The 15701-nt window shown below is 42.7% G+C and overlaps 3 protein-coding genes across 4 annotated transcripts in view; 1 reads left to right on the forward strand and 2 right to left on the reverse strand.

Annotated features, from left to right (window-relative positions):
• The window catches only part of SETD7 (SET domain containing 7, histone lysine methyltransferase), a 49984-nt gene extending 45191 nt beyond the window's left edge, over positions 1-4793 (reverse strand). Inside the window, exon 1 of one of the 2 annotated variants that reach the window (XM_075751177.1) lies at positions 4416-4782. In XM_075751177.1, the coding sequence (XP_075607292.1) occupies positions 4416-4485 (70 nt within the window). In that variant the 5' untranslated portion in view covers positions 4486-4782. Of the gene's footprint in view, positions 1-4415 lie in introns of both variants that reach the window. The other variant, XM_075751179.1, reaches the window with a different exon arrangement.
• NDUFC1 (NADH:ubiquinone oxidoreductase subunit C1) overlaps positions 1-15701 on the reverse strand; it is a 181054-nt gene that overhangs the window by 129170 nt on the left and 36183 nt on the right. The gene's annotated exons all lie outside the window — the stretch shown is intronic.
• MGST2 (microsomal glutathione S-transferase 2) lies at positions 1902-13310 on the forward strand. The gene is made up of 5 exons (XM_010305763.2): positions 1902-2073; positions 6796-6895; positions 8066-8136; positions 10048-10129; positions 12938-13310. The coding sequence occupies exons 1-5, from the start codon at positions 2016-2018 to the stop codon at positions 13068-13070; spliced, it is 444 nt and encodes a 147-aa protein (XP_010304065.2). The 5' UTR covers positions 1902-2015; the 3' UTR covers positions 13071-13310.

Consider the following 15701-nt stretch of genomic DNA (forward strand, 5'->3'; position numbering starts at 1 on the left):
TCAATTTCTGCTGCTGTAAATTACTTAGAGAAACATGTTTTTTCCTGTGGAGCACACATACAAAGTATGGTGCAGCAATAAAATACCACTGTTTCCAAACGGGAAAGACCTAAGTCTGGTAAGATACCACCAATGTCTCTCATTTCACTGCTCAGAGCCTCTGTTCTTGCTCTGAAGACAACTTTGGACAGCTTTAGAAAACACATGCATTTACAATAGCAGAGATAAGCAAAGCACATATGAAATACATGCAACTGAAGGAAATGCAAAATCAAATTACGTTCATCAGGAACGAGCTGAGAAAGCAGCCACAGACAAGCTGTCAAAATGTCCTGACATAACTGGAGAAACCTCTTGGTTGGTCTTGGCATCTATTTATATCTTGGGGCTTATACACATCATAAAACTCTGGGCATCTGAGGTACTACTGTATTTCCACAATCATAAATAAACCCAACCTTGTTTTGTATATGATCTGACTTTCTATTCTGGTTTGCAGTGGAAGGAAGCGTAACATTGGCTGTGGACTACGTATGACTAAAAGCATTATACATCTATAGGCAACTACAAACTCTCTGCTCCCAGTGGAAAGTGAACAGTTTTAAGCAGACTGTAGCTCAACCATAATGGACATGTAATAATTCTGTGGATTTACCCCCCTGCCCTCAGTTGTATTCCTGCCTACTTTTAAGTCAATCTTTGCTGGATTTTACATGTCCATTGCCATTTTGAAATCCACATCCTTTGAATAAAGTCAGAAAAAACCCTGTAACTTCAGCATCAGCTGGCCTTAAAATGTTTATCCATTGGGGTTTTAACTTTGAAATGACCAGCTTTGTCAGAGTTTTCCTTCACTTCCCTGTATCAGCAGGGTGACAATGCTTGGAACACTTCTGAGCCAGCCCCTAGAAACAGAGAGACTGTGTGGTCAGAAAGCCAACCCATACTACAAGAACCTCAATTAAAGCACATAAATCAGCAATTAAAGAGTTACTAAACACAAACATCCAACTACCGTTATTGCAGTATATCTACTCTTCCAATTTTTAGAAAGAACAATATACTGAATTAATACCCAAGAAATAACCTTTTAAAATTTGGCATAGTAAAATAACTGATTTAGAGTCCTTTTTATGTTAGCCTTTAAAATCAGCAAATTTAACTTAAATCAATGAAATAACCCACTGTAACATCAGCTGGAGGCAAAATGGATAGATAATCCTGTAGTCACAACAAACATTGCACTGGTTTTGTTCCAGTGGTCTTATAGGATCGTAAAGGGTAATGACATTAAGCTTCCTGTTAGTTCGGGCTAGCTGATGAAAAAAATGTTCCTTGAGAGAATCTCTCCCAGTCTTAGGACTGAGCATAATCTATAGGAAGTACACTCCAGGCAGTAAAATGAGGGGAGATCTTTCTTTTTTTTCTCAGTTGTTTTACCCTTAGAACTACCCTGAACAATTCCTTTCTGCGTGCTGACTTGTAAAGTGGCTGTCATGTCATCTGTCAGAGCCTAAGTTGTACATGTTCTGCAAAACCTGTAAATCAAGTGAATGTAGGGACAGTACAAAGCTCCGCTCCCCCCTCGCATCTCCTGCACCTGCTGCTTTCAAGTGGTGCTACTAGTGATGGATGCAGAGCTCGCCGTGCTAGACCCTGTACAAACAAAGAACAAAAAGTCTTCGCCCCCAAAGAGATTGCAACTGAAATCTAAGACATAAAAGAACAGCTGAATCCACAGAGGCAGGAAAGGCTGTTTTTGTTCTCTCTGTGCTTTCACACCGGCAAGAGGCAGGCAGGACTGGCTGACTGTATTTGAACTTTTTCAGGAATGAAAAATGGCCATAATTTTGCACTCTTGTTTTAAAAAGTTAGGCTGTTTTATTTCCAGGGCAGACCTTTGTTGCAATGCTGAAAAGCACTATAATTCTCCAACCTGTTGTTTTTCCTTATTGCTCACTCGAGCTCTCTCTCGTATACACACATCCTGCTCACACACGGAAGCTGCTGGGAACATGGCTGGTGATTTAATTTTGCTTGCGGCTGTCTCTCTTCTTTCTGCCTTCCAGCAATGTAAGATCTGTGGGGTTGTGTGGCGGGGGCTTGGGGAGGTTTCCACTGGTTCTGAAGTACTGGAAATTATTTTATGATAAACTGGTTGTTCTGGAACTTTAATTTCTGAGAACTCGTAAGATTTTTCTCATTGGAGCATTGTTTACCTTTTCTGCAGTCTGAGAGGGAGTTGGCTCAGTGGGACAGATTACTTTTCCCTGTGGGAGAAACTGATTTGTTTTCAATTCTATTTTGTTTGCCAACTTTTTGGAATTGTACTATTCTGAGAGCTTGAAACTAGCTGCAAAGTTACCCCAAAGCCACATCGTGTCTTGGTTTCAATTCTTACTTAGGCACCTGTACAACTGAAAACCTCAAAAGTGAGAGTAAATTTGTGAAATCAAATACCCCAACGCTGGACTGAAAGCACTGTAAAAACTGTTTCCTGAAATAGTGATATAAGTATCTGAAACTAAAGAAGAAAGCAAACCTTTACACCAGGCAGTGATAATATGAGATATTCCATATTATGTCCTTATCATTACATCTCTAAGTTCTAAATGGATTTATTTTATCCCCTGCTGATATGCCTCTGAGAATCAAGGACTAGAGGAAGAAGTGGGCAAGTCTGAGATGCAATTTTTGCAGTGTATCAGTCTAAAACTGCAGTAGCATTTTCAATGCTTGTCATTATTTTCTTTGAAATATGTTATTCATATAGTTGTGTTTACACCAGGAAACACGATACATTTTGAAGGCATTTGTGCTATACGAGTATGAGATTAAGAGCAATTTAAAAATAATTATTCTGCCTTTTTTTCAAATATAGCACTGCCAACTTATCTAGCAACCTATCTATGTGGCTTGATTGTTTATTTGTTCTCAAAGCCTCAACTACAGAAATAACGTTTGCACACACAGAAAAAAAGCTTGAGAATGTGACCCTTCCACGTTAAAAAAAGCCCAACACAACAGAAGGCAAATAAAAAGCATCTAAAATTTACATTATCTTCTTCTGTCCTCGAATCAGCTACAACATACCCTCATGATCTTCACAGAACATTTCTATCTGGTATTTACCATCAACTTCTGTGAAAGTTCAGCTTGCCTGCCTTGATTTTTAACGTGAAGGATTAAAAACAAACAAACATACGTTATCTGGAAAAGTACTGCCATTTAAAAACTCAAGAAATTGTACAGATATTGAAACTGGAAAGGAAGGGAGAAAATACGTATGTTCTTCCTTGCAATGGTTAAAACATAGTAGTTAATCTTAGTTAAAATCACATAAAAGACAAGATAACCCAGGTTTTAATTTACACTGGCAGTCTGACATCAAGGCCTAAGAGAAACCTGTGTAAGAATCTGATCTGCTGATCTAAGTCATCACAGCTTGCCTTACTTTCAGCGTGCTCTCTAGCATGGGTAAACCAGCACAGATTAATTTATGGGAGTTCAAACGAATGTTGTGAAACCATCACCATTATAACCAGTTCATGTAAGGGGGGTAGCCCAGTGTGTGAGCGCTTGCTGTGAACAGAATGCACACAACATACCCAGCGCTTGGTGCTCGGTTTGCTCTTCTGTTTATTCTGCTGAGCCTCTGGTCCTGAGTTAGTAAGGTGCTAATGGGCAATATGACCTCCTTGTAACAACGCTGGAAGTCAGGTTTCACTTAGCAATCATCAGGGGTACAAGATTTAGTGCTGCAGAACCATGAGTTATTCAAAGAATCAGGTCAGTCAAAGATTAAGCTGTGCAAGAAATGCTCTAGGGTAGAAAGAGCGAGCAGAAACCATGCAGGAAGTGGTTTCCAGTCATGAATCCAGTTTTAAGCAGCTAAGATTTGCTTGAGAGATTAGTGTTTTGTAGACGGATGGGAAAACAACAGAATCCAATGAAAGGACAGAATGAATCCCATATAGGAGAGAACAGGGAGGACAGGAGTCCCACTACTCCTCTATTTTGAAGCATCTCTCTGAACTAGCATCTTTTAAAATCACTCTTAGTAATTCCAGGATCCAGCAAGACATTATTAAAAAGTATTTGGTGTTTTTTTTTTTTTTTAAGGTTGTTAGGCTGTGCAAATTAACATGCGATACAGATATCGGCTTCTCTACAGGCTTTTTAACACATATAAAATGTTTGAGAGTAATGTTCCTTGAAAGCCCGCTTTATCCCATGTTTTCAGAGGAAAGATATTAACTCAGTAACCATAAATGCCACCTGAAGATGAAAGCAAAGAAAAGCAAACAAAGGCAAGTCAAGCGTACTTTGTAACTACCTCAGTCGTGTAATTTAGCCTGCTAGAATTGAGCAACTTGATACAGGGGGAAGAAAAGGCTATGAAAGTCTTGACTTACTCCTGCTGCAATGCTTTCTGGAGTCCTCACGACAGCACCTCCAGTGGGTGGGGCAGAAGAGCTCTCCCATTGCTTTATTATTTACTTTAGCCCATGTTAAACTATAATCACAAAATTTAAATTTGGAGTTACATCGCTACTTTCCATTCACCAGAAAGGAACTAAAAGGCAAGTTCTATGCAGTTAACAAAAAAATACAGTAATTATTCCTCTCCTGAGCTCTTTTCGAGTCCCTGTTGGCACCTGTCTTGTTCTGCACACCGGGATCACCTTTTCTTTTAAGGTGACAGATATGGCTCTAGTTCTCCTGTTACGCAGTACCATGGCTTGGTTTTCATGGCATGTAAAAGCCCACTTGTCCCTAATTGAAGCAAAGTTCCCATCAGTCACAGTGGAAGCCACTAAAGAAGTGGATTTTATGATGGTCAGCCATACTATCATACTATCACAACCTGTTTCTGCGTATGGTTAACCGGAGTCTCCCACATGTAAATCTCTGCGTCCTCAGATGAGAGCCTTGCTGACCAAGCAATACCAAGGGCAAATCACATTAGTGCTGTGGCCAGGGTTATACCACAGCCTTGATTATTTGCTTTAGTTAATTGCACTGAAAAAATAAGAATGATTTGACCCCTACAGTGCCTGAATCTTCTTATTTGCGCCAGTAAGTTTATTTTGTCCAGCATCCGTTCAAGGCTTTTTTTTAACTGATTTGGATGCAATGAGCCACTGTGGCTTGCCTTCGCTCCTCAGCAGGAAAAAACTGGTCCCAGACTGGTTGTAAGCATTGAATGGCTCAGTGCGGCCAGAAAATGAGGAATGCATTGCCGGCTAAAAACGCCATTGCACAAAACACTATGGCTCATCTACCACTTTGACTGATAAGCCAGGCAGGATATGCCAGCAGGTAGCATTTGACTTTAAAAATAGATCATTTTGAGGGCGACAGAAGTTAAAAACCAACTTTTCGGTTATGTTTTCCAGGAAAATATTTCTCAGAGGTAATTCCTGTGCTTCCATAAGTTTCAGTCTCCCCGATGCATGTTCCCTAAACCCTCCCCACTACCATTCTTCCCTTCAGAAAGGGCTGCAAGGTGGCAAACAACAGATGAATCACCAGGCATGACAAGAGCTGCGTGGGTGGGAGTGGAGGAGGTCCTGCTGGATGCAAATACAATGGAAGGTCCTGTAAACTTGCCTTACAGAGAGATAGCTGAGATGCTCCGACTAGTCTCTGGAGAGAAAGGTTAAGAGGTCACTTGGACACAGCCCATAATTACTTATATGGGGAGAAGACAGATGGGAAAAAGGGTTTTTTTTGGGAAGGGCTTTGGCAACAAAGCTAAGACATAAGAGGTGCACAGGGCAGCACTACTAATATCTCTAGGTGTATTTTAGTGCCGCTGCTCCCTGAAGGGAGGACAGAAGGTATGCTCTAGGCTTGCCCCTTAGACAAGTCTTTTTAGGGAACTCAGGTGCGTGCCTGGTTTCTGGTTCCAGGTAAAGTTTAGGAACAAGGTAGATAGCAAGCTTCTCGTACAGGGTGGCTACGACATGGCCAGAAAAATAACTCCAGGTACCCAGAGAGTTTTAAAGTCAATCAGGGTGATGCCCAGTAGCTCTGCTGCATACAGAAAATTGCTGTCTGTATATTGCCTTTTGTCCTTGCGAGCCTCTGTTCAACTTTCGGGGGGAGACTTCTGCAATGAGAACATCAGTAAATGAGGTATACATATACACGTCAGAAATGATCCTAGAAATACAAGTCAGAAGTGCAAAGATAGTGTTTGATTGGTTTGGGGTTTTTTGGTAACTGATATTTAGTCACTGTACAGTAAGTAATCTGTCTTTTTCACGGCACTGCATCAATTCTAAAAAATGCTTTTTACAAGACAGGTAAGTACTATCAGCTCCAATCAGTGGAGGTAGAAACAACATAGGTCGTCCCACAGATAGCTCTCAGAGCTCTCCAGGAGACAAGGTGGAGAGCAGGGAACAGGCTACAGCCTTCCCAGTTGCAGCTCTCTGCTCTTTCCAACATACTGAATTTTGAGAGTCTGAGATGATAACAACAAATGGAAAAGCCTGCTCTATAAGATGTGGGTTAATTATATTTAAGTCATAGCTAGTGTAGCAAATGCAAAAAGAGAATTAATATATTTCTGAAATAGCAATGTTTCCCCTTCCTTATGAGTGTCACTCTGGAAGAGAAGATCTAAACTTTTGTAGGGAAAAACTAGTTTATCTAATATTGGTCTCGTTCTGTCAAAAAAAATGGAAAGAGCTGAAGAACAATGATCTCTAAAAAATTACTGACGTGTTAGAGACGCAACTGAACTGAGGAACTGCGTAATTCCTGAGCCCTTATTTTTGCTTGCAGGTCATTTTGCTTGGCTGGTGGGGAAATCAAGAATGAAGCACAAGGTCATGCCCCCAGCTATCACTGGAGCTCCAGAATTTGACAGAACATTTCGTGCACAGTAAGTTTGGAGATCATTAAGATGGTGGCAATGAATAACAATTCGGTTCAGAAGAGAACTAAAAACATTATCTTAAAACATTACCTTTCTTTGCATCCTTTGCTCAAAAAAATAATGAACGGATCACTTTTCAAATGGTTCAGCTGTTATAATGACAATGGAGTAAGTTCTGCTCATTTCAAACAGTCACTGCTCAAATTCTGATCAAACTAGGCAATCAGATTACCCAAACCTGAGAGCTAATTGACTTAGAGAATTCAGATGTTCTGGATCTAGCTGTGCCGTCAGTTCTTGGACTGTGGCTAACACCAAACATGTGGAAGATGAGCACAAAACCCCTCTGTCTTCACAGCAGATGCTGGTGGAATAGCCTGAGAAGTTTTCCTAAAGGGCTTCAGTTTGTGATCAGCTAAAGACCCTATGCAAAAGCATTTCTTTTTATTTCAAACAATCCCATCTGCTGTAACTGTAGGTGTAGTGAATAACAATAATGAGACAGAATACATTAGACAACATATTAGATAACAGAATATGTTAGATATAGAAGGTTGCCTAATTTGTTAAAAAGAAATTAGTTCAGAACAACCAAGAAAAGATATTCCAACAAAATATCGCTGGGAAAACTGATGACCTCCACAAATAAAGATGTTACGGTCCTCACCATAAGCAGATCTATCGTGTGCTGCCCATGCTTGGTAGCACTTCATAGAGGCAGTTGGCCTCAGCAGGGCAATCCGAGCTGCCTACGCACAATCTCTATGCTTCCTCTGGCAGTCCCGGGAATGCTGACCCACAAAACTTGCATATTGAGTAAGGAGATAAGTGATTAACATCACATCCATGTGCTGGAATTCCTGCATCTCTGCTGCATAGGCACTCGATTTGGGATTATTTGTCCTATTTATTTCCATGAAGTTGGGATCCAGATCCTTGCCTAAGCTTAAATACCATAATATTTTAAATACCAAAATATTTTAAATAGTTTGTATTTGAGATTACAAAGAAGAGAATTTTTAAGAACACCTAATGCTGGCTTGACTGTACTCCCACTGGATTCAATAGCATAAACTTTAGTGGCCACAAAACGAGGCCAAAGCTGATTCTCCTTGAAAATCCCACCCATAGATCTTTTCCTTTCCAGACTAATGTTCTTTCAAATTTATTCTGCAGACAAAACTGTGTGGAGTTTTACCCAGTATTCCTGACTGTCCTCTGGACTGCAGGATGGTTTTGTAATCAAGGTAAACACTTCATTTTTATCTTGGACTGAAAAGTTTTACATAACTTTTTAAAACACTTCAGTTTTACCCGGAGGTAAATACCTTTAGACATCTTTTTCCCTTCTTTTAATTGCATTACCTTAGCATAGCCTTCCTAGAAGATTGCTCAGTGACACTGAAATCCCCACTTAGTCATGGCATTTCACACAGCCCCACCAGCTTTCACTTCCCTCTGCAAACCAAGGAGCCAGTACATGCCACATTTATTATACATTCAGTGGATTTTCAGGGTGAATCATTCAGAAAAGCAGCTCCCAGATGCTTCCCACTAACAATTATTTGCACATTATGGGACAATTCTCACAGGACATCAAGCATAGCTATCACCCCTTGGGAGGAGGCAGCCTGAAAAGACTCAGGTCAGAGCACTCATCCCTGTGACCGGACTCCTGGCTGATGGAGGCAGAGCTCAAGCCAACAAACCTTTGGGTTTTTACATCCCAGATGAGTGACATCGCCACTGGGCTATGAGTCATTTGTGCTGGGACATAGCACTGACGCACAGTCGTAGCAGTGGCATCTCCAGCCATAGATACTGTACTTCAGGTATGCAGCGGGGACTCCTGAAAACCTATTCTGTTTTCTCAGGCACCTAGCAGGAGGGCATTTTTTGGTCAAATGTTCTGAACTCAGATGCCGCAGAGCTTTCATACTTCTCAGTCTGTTGGACTTCCCAAGGTGGGGCTGTGATGTCTCCTAACAGTGATGGGGTAGACTCTTGTAGAGCTAGAACTCATGACAGAGCCTAATTTTTGCATTCTGGTTTATTAACCCTTCCCCAGCTGATGCTTTAGAAGCATGAAGTCTGTGGGCTGGAGAAAGGATAACTAGCTCATGCCCACTATACCTCTCCTTCCTGAACAACTAGCTTGCTTCTCCATTTTCTGTGTTTGCTCCAAAACAGTTAATAGAAAACTATTGGGGCTCTCTTATAGCCAGAGTCCCATCTCCACTACAAATCCAAAGTTGCACCACTTAAGTCAACAAATTGGATATGAGATAGTCCATGTGCTCATAGACAGACACTTGAATTGAGGAAAATCACAGTTGCTAACCAGCAACACAGACATGTGCTGTCATATGTAAGAAAAGAAGGATTACATTAACCTCCTCTTTAAGTCATTTTTTCAGCTGAGCATCTCCCATAGGTATGTTTACAGGAGTTAATCCAGAACACAGTAAAAGCTGTCCTCTGTAATACTCACTCGCACGGGTTGAAAGAACACCAAATTAGCTAGCACTGCTTCGTCCCGGATAACAGGACTGACCTGCACACCCTGCTCCATCTATCAAATGGAGGTGACTTTATACTCTTCCCACAGGGAGGTCAGAAAGCTAACTTCACTACAGCTTTCTCTCATGTCCTTGGATAAAAGCTGCTATATAAATGCAAAGCAGGTTATTAACAACATAAATAAGATTCCCTTTCCAAAACAAACACTCCCCTTTAGCATGAACTGCCATAACAATACAAAATGACAGTGCTGGGTCAAGTCACAGTGCTCCAATCCACTCTCCTGTCTCTGGGATAACCACCAAACTGGGGCAGGAGGAGGTATATATTCCTGTCACTTCTTGAGATCTCCTTTGCAGGAAATACTTTCAGATTTTTTTTTTTTTTTTTGACAGTCCTATGCCCACCCCTATCTGTAAACCCGTATCAGGAGTCTCCTGTAGTGCATGTTTAAGAATACCTCTATCTCTTTTGAATGATATTCTTTCCCAAGATACCTTCCCAGGGTATGGGTAGCTATGAAAATCCCCAGGGCTATACAACTAGAAAACATAACTAAAGTGGTTAACTGTCTATGATGCTAATTTTTTAGTTTTCTAACTGTTTTTTTTCCCCCTGTAAATTTTTTTCTTTCTTAGAATTAGCTTCCTTTCTGGGTCTGTTGTACGTGTTTGCCCGCTACAAGTACTTCCATGGTTACATACAGACTGTGAAAGGAAGGTAAGGAGTTACCAACTGAATGCAGGTTAAAAGCTCCAGGCTGTGGTCTGAAGCTGGGCTGAGGGCCAAAGACTGGCAGTGAAAAGTGACTATAATTGAATGCAACATGTGTAAAGTGTCAGCAAGAGGTCTGAAGCGACAGCCCTGAGGGAAGAGGGCTGGCTGTTACAGTAGAAGCCTAGGTTAAGATGTGCATGGGTTACAGGTCCCAAGGGAGAAAAGGAGAAAAGGTTTGGTACTGGCCTTGCGGGTGCTTGCTTTGTGCTGAGCATATTTGGCAGCCAGACCCAGAGAGATCTGAAAACAGAAACACTGTTTTGCAGCTCAAGGCTGCCATAGGATGGGGGACTGCTCAGGCGAGGCTTGCACAGCGCCTGCCTGTCTGCTGTTTGCATTTTTCCCCAGTTCGTCATGGTAAGACCTTTACACTAGCCTTAAAAAAGCAAGCAAATCTGGCCTTGTAGGCTGATGAACTTTCACCAAACAGATAAGAGAACACAGCTTCAGATAAGCGAACACAGCTTCAGATAAGCACGCGTTAATGAACGTTAAGTGCACAGCATCTCCTAACGCAAATTCTGCTTCAACAAACTTGCACGCTGGCAAAACACCCCTCCACTATAAACACTCAAACACACAGTTTATTTCTTGTTTCACTGAAGCCACTGCACTGTCGTCTGTGTCCTGACATAAGGCTCCTCTTCCAGTACACATACCAGTCACAAAAAGAAAACAGCACAATATATGCTTGTCATAAAATTAAAAGACTTGGGATGTATAATTCTCAAGGTTATGAGACAACCAGACTATTTTGCAGTGAATAATCCTGCAGCAGTAAAAGACTGTACTACAGGGCTATTTTCTATAGCTTGTGTACCAATGTTACCACTCTCCACCACTACACTCTCCCTTACCCTGTTTGGAACAGCTGTTGCCTAAGAGAAGGGAGAGGCTGTGTTTTCCAGAGCAAATATATATGGAGTTAATTTTCTATTTTCCAGTAGGAGATGCAATAATTCAAATGATGCAATGAACACCAACCAGAAGACTAGCAACTGTTAAGGAAGTTTGGGGAGCAAAACCATGTAAATAAATTAACAAGCAGAGCATAATAGACTTTTCTTTAATCGACAAACTAGTGAGTCCTGTGTTCAAGAAATCTTTCCCATGCTTTACTTCAGTGCTTTTAGACCAACAGATCCAGCCCCTGAAGGTAGCCTAAGAACAGTGGCTGGCTTTACCATTAGATGGAGCTTTACACTCCGGTGAGACTTTAATTTCTTTGCACTGATCAGAGGGAGCTGAGAGTCAGCCTGGCAACCCTAGGAAATGGCTTTGCCCACAAGGCCTGCCTCTGCAGGAATGGCTGGTGCTATCCACCAGCGGGCTTCAACCAGCAACCTGTCAGCACAAGTCAGGCACGCAGAATCCTGCCCCAAAACGTACAACTAACCTCCAGCAGCCCTAGTAGCGGAAGGTAATTAGCCTTCACACACACACAACTAGTCTCAACCATAACCACTGACTACAGCCATGCTAGTTATAAAGACAAACCTGGTCTGCGTGCCCAAAGAGCTGGTTACAACACATACTCGTGCACTTGACTACCACATGAATTGCAATTCAGATTTGCCAAGGCTGGATTTTTTAAGAACACAAGAGGAACATGCTCCTTCTACTTGGTTTCTGTGCTGGAGAAGCCCTTGCAAGTGAGCTGTATCCTTTGCCCTTCCCTCCAGCTGGCTCTTACAGACACTGAAAGGGCTGAGATGAAGGCTTCTCATGCTCTCCTGAAACTGAGGAAATCCCATACTTCACCATTTTAAAATCCATGTCTAGATGTGGCACGCCCAGAAAGGCTACTTACAGCAAGTCTTTAGGCACCAGTGAGATTCTCCAGCTCCCCATACCCTCAGCGGTGCCAGAGCACCTCACTTCTTCAGCTTGTGTGGGCATGGGGATAGCTAGCTACAAACTGAAGGCTGACAAGTTCCTCAGACCTCTCTCCAAAGCTAATGTGATGGGGTTCTCCAATGAGACCTTTCGCTGCTTGCTTTGCCAGCAGAGGCCCACTCAGCAGCAGCTCCCAGAATACGCCTGTCAGACCAAAGTCTGCACCAAGGCAACCAAGAACAGCCCAGGAGAGCGTGCATGGAGGGGAAGCTCCCTGCTCACATGTGCCCAAAACACGAGCTCTGTGTTTCAGAACTGAAGAGCTCTCCCAGCCTCTTCTGTGGGAACTTCCATTTTGTACAAATAAAATAACCTGACCCTCTCCCACTCCCAGCAAGTACCTTAATTGCTGATTTTTTAGGATCAACACTCTTCCTTTCCAGTCCAAAAATCCATCTCCAAGTCAAAGTGATACCCAATAGCAGCTCAGCGGAGAGTACCTGACCAACAGATGTGGGTATAGGAAACATGCACACCTCTCCCTCTGCCCCTAAGGCTTCTCCCTCACTCTCCTACTCCTAGAGTTGCAGTGAGGTGCTCAGTCTTGCCTGTGGCTTTACCTACAGGTCTTCATGTCATGGGATGAGGTAGCTTCATCCTAGAGCAAGTTCCTAACTTCTACGTGAATATTTAGGAACACTGGAGGGGCATGAGAGGGTATTAGGAATGTCTCTTCTCCCTAGCAAAAGTCATGTGCGGGAATGGTTTATTACCAAAACACCCCATGGTAGCGTTGCAGCAGTGACCCTTTCTGATTCTACACGCTTCTTCTTAACAACTGGTGTGGACAAGCAGTTTCACTGTAAACATACCATGTATAGCTCATAACAGTATTTTTCTGCTTTCCACTTCTAGGTTAACGGGTTTTTATTTGAATTTGATAATTCTATTTTGCTTGGTAACCCTGGGTGCAGCTGGTATTGTTAACAGCTTTCTGGATGAATACCTGGACTTCAGCATTATGAAGAAACTGCGTAAATTCCTCTGAAGACTGGTTTTTAAAAAAAAAAAAAAAACAAACAATATGAATGCTTTCCCTGAACACCAAAAAGATGATAAGCTGCATGTGAATAAAGTGCTCTTTACTAACAGCCCGTTGCAATGTAAAATGCATATTTTTCCTGAGCTGTTTACGCTTTCTCCTTTCCCTACACTCTTGAAAAAGAGTCAGTAAGACAGGATGTCATGTCACATCTGCATTGGCAATTAAATGTTCTGTTTTCCTGTACAGTATTTTAAACCCTAAACAAATTGCATAAAACCAAAACCATTAATTCACTAAGTAATTTAGTTGCAACTGGCACTGCAGGCATTGGCCCATCTTACCCAATGTCCTTCAGCTTCACCAGCGCCTCTGTAGCCATCCTTCACTCCTCTTCATTTCCCCCAGCAGTGCCATTCGTCCCGCACAAACGTAAAAACATGCTGCAGTGCAATACGCTGCTGCGAGGTCCCAATTTTCCAAGTATATCCAATCCCACTGCAGGAGGCTGTTTAAGCATATCTGGAAGCACTGCTTTCTTCAGGAAACCATTTAAAGCTGCACTTGACCCTACGTTTCCGTGAAGGCCTTTTGATTTTATACGCACGTTTACAGTTCAACACATGCTCAAACACTCTTCTCGTGGAAGTGGGGCCCTCCTGTACGCGGATCCCGGTCCTCAAAGCCCCTCGAAGACAGGCTGTACCCACAGCCCAGCACTTGGGGGAGGGAGAGCCAGCCCAGACAAAAAGGCGGCACAGATGCTCATCTAACAATTGGGTCTGCTGCATTGTTTCCCACCGAGGCACAGATGGCTGGGGTGTGGGAGAGACTAGACAAACGTCCCAGCATGGCCACAGCTCTGGGAATCATAAAGTGACAATGAAAAGCAAACTGACTAGGAAAACAGTTTTCTGCTAAAAGAAAAGTAATGGCTTACCGCTGTGAGCTCAAAGTATGCTGGCGGTCAATTTAAACTATGTAGAAGAACAGAGAAGCAAGGCCATGCCTCTTTTAGTAGCTCCTCATAATTCAAATTATTTAGGCAATGCTCAATATACTCACGCTAAATTTTCCTTGTCATGCCTCTGGAGACATGATTCTGCCAAAAATACTGTGCAGTTATAGTGGTGTTCAGTCAGGTCTGTATAATGAACATGCTTATGGTCTTCCTAAAAGTGTACTGAGGTTGATAACCTGACCACAAAATAATTGAGTGTTGGATCAGGTTCACAGTAATAATGTCATATGAATAACAGGAATAAATATTAAATAATGTAGAAATATAAAATAATAAAATTTCTATATGAAAAAGGTGGACACGTACAGAAGTTAGCTTGTGATTAAAGGACGCAACTTAGTGCCTGCAGGCGGCAAAGGCCGAAACAGCATTTGAAACATGATAACAAGTACAAAGGTGCAAGACTTGGGGCCGATAACGGCTGCCGAGGGGAAAAGGACAGATCACGGTGGCAAAAGGCTGGAGCTGACACAGCTGCGGAAAGGCAACTCCCCAGCACTTGCCTCCAGGGAGGAAGTACGACCGGGCCAGATCTAACAACCAGGGAAATCACTGGGAATTCTTCCACTAACTCCCCTTCTCTGGGCTGAAAGACAGAAAATCCACCTACCCACCTGCCCAGGATGCAGGAAGCGCTGCCGCCAGAAGAAAAACCAAGACAAAGACCCAAACCACACAACAGGCTTGAAATACACACTAGAGGAAGCCCAAAGGTCACTAACTGTGTTCAAATAGGTCTTTGCCTCTGAAATTATTCCATCCCAAGCTTACCTGTTGTAGCGGTCTGGTGTGGTTATAGATATCTTCCCATACCCCATCTACTCCACAGGAAAGAATGAACTGCTGTCGCACGGGGACAACATCACATGCCAAAAAAATGCGAGTGTGAGGCTGCAAAGCGTCATCCGGCAGCATGAAGCCAGAGTGCTAGGGGATAAACACGAACCCAATGTTTTAGGAGCCACACGGGCTAATGAGAGGGCAGAAAATAGGCCTCAAGTCGAGGATGCCACCCGTCTTTTGAGTCACTGCTTTTTCCTCAGGAAGCCAGGACAGAATGTCTATGATCGAAAAGTGTTAAAGACTAGCTCATCTATCATTAAAAACAAAATACACCTATAACAGATGGATGCTGTCAGTGCCATATTTAACTCCAGTGAGAACCATACCATTTTCTGCCTGCTGATCAAATAGTCAGCATCGGGCTGCACATTCAGCATACACACCAGAGCGTTGATGCAAATGTTCATCTGTCGGTCACGATCAGAAACGATGCCAGTCCCTGCTGCAGCTCCAAAGCTGGGGCCTCTCTTCTCAGCAAGCCCTCTGCCAGCACTTGCCGAGGAGGAACTTTGGCAGGCTGCTCCAATCTGGGCCAATCTCCTTTTTGTGCCCTGCGATCCATATGTAGAATGATAAAGAACTGGCATCAAGGAGAGAAGGGGAGCCTCACCTTCAAGGTCATACATGAAGCCAAGCGACACTGACATCCCAAAGAGCAAGCTGTGCAAACAGAGGTCCGGTGTCTGATCCCCCACAACTCCCCAAGAAGGCTGGAAACACAGAGAAATTGGTGTTGAGCCTCGAAGGCTACATGGCATGTTTATCTGCAACAG

The sequence above is a fragment of the Balearica regulorum genome, chromosome 4 (genome assembly GCF_011004875.1).
Source record: "Balearica regulorum gibbericeps isolate bBalReg1 chromosome 4, bBalReg1.pri, whole genome shotgun sequence".
Lineage (NCBI taxonomy): Eukaryota > Metazoa > Chordata > Aves > Gruiformes > Gruidae > Balearica > Balearica regulorum.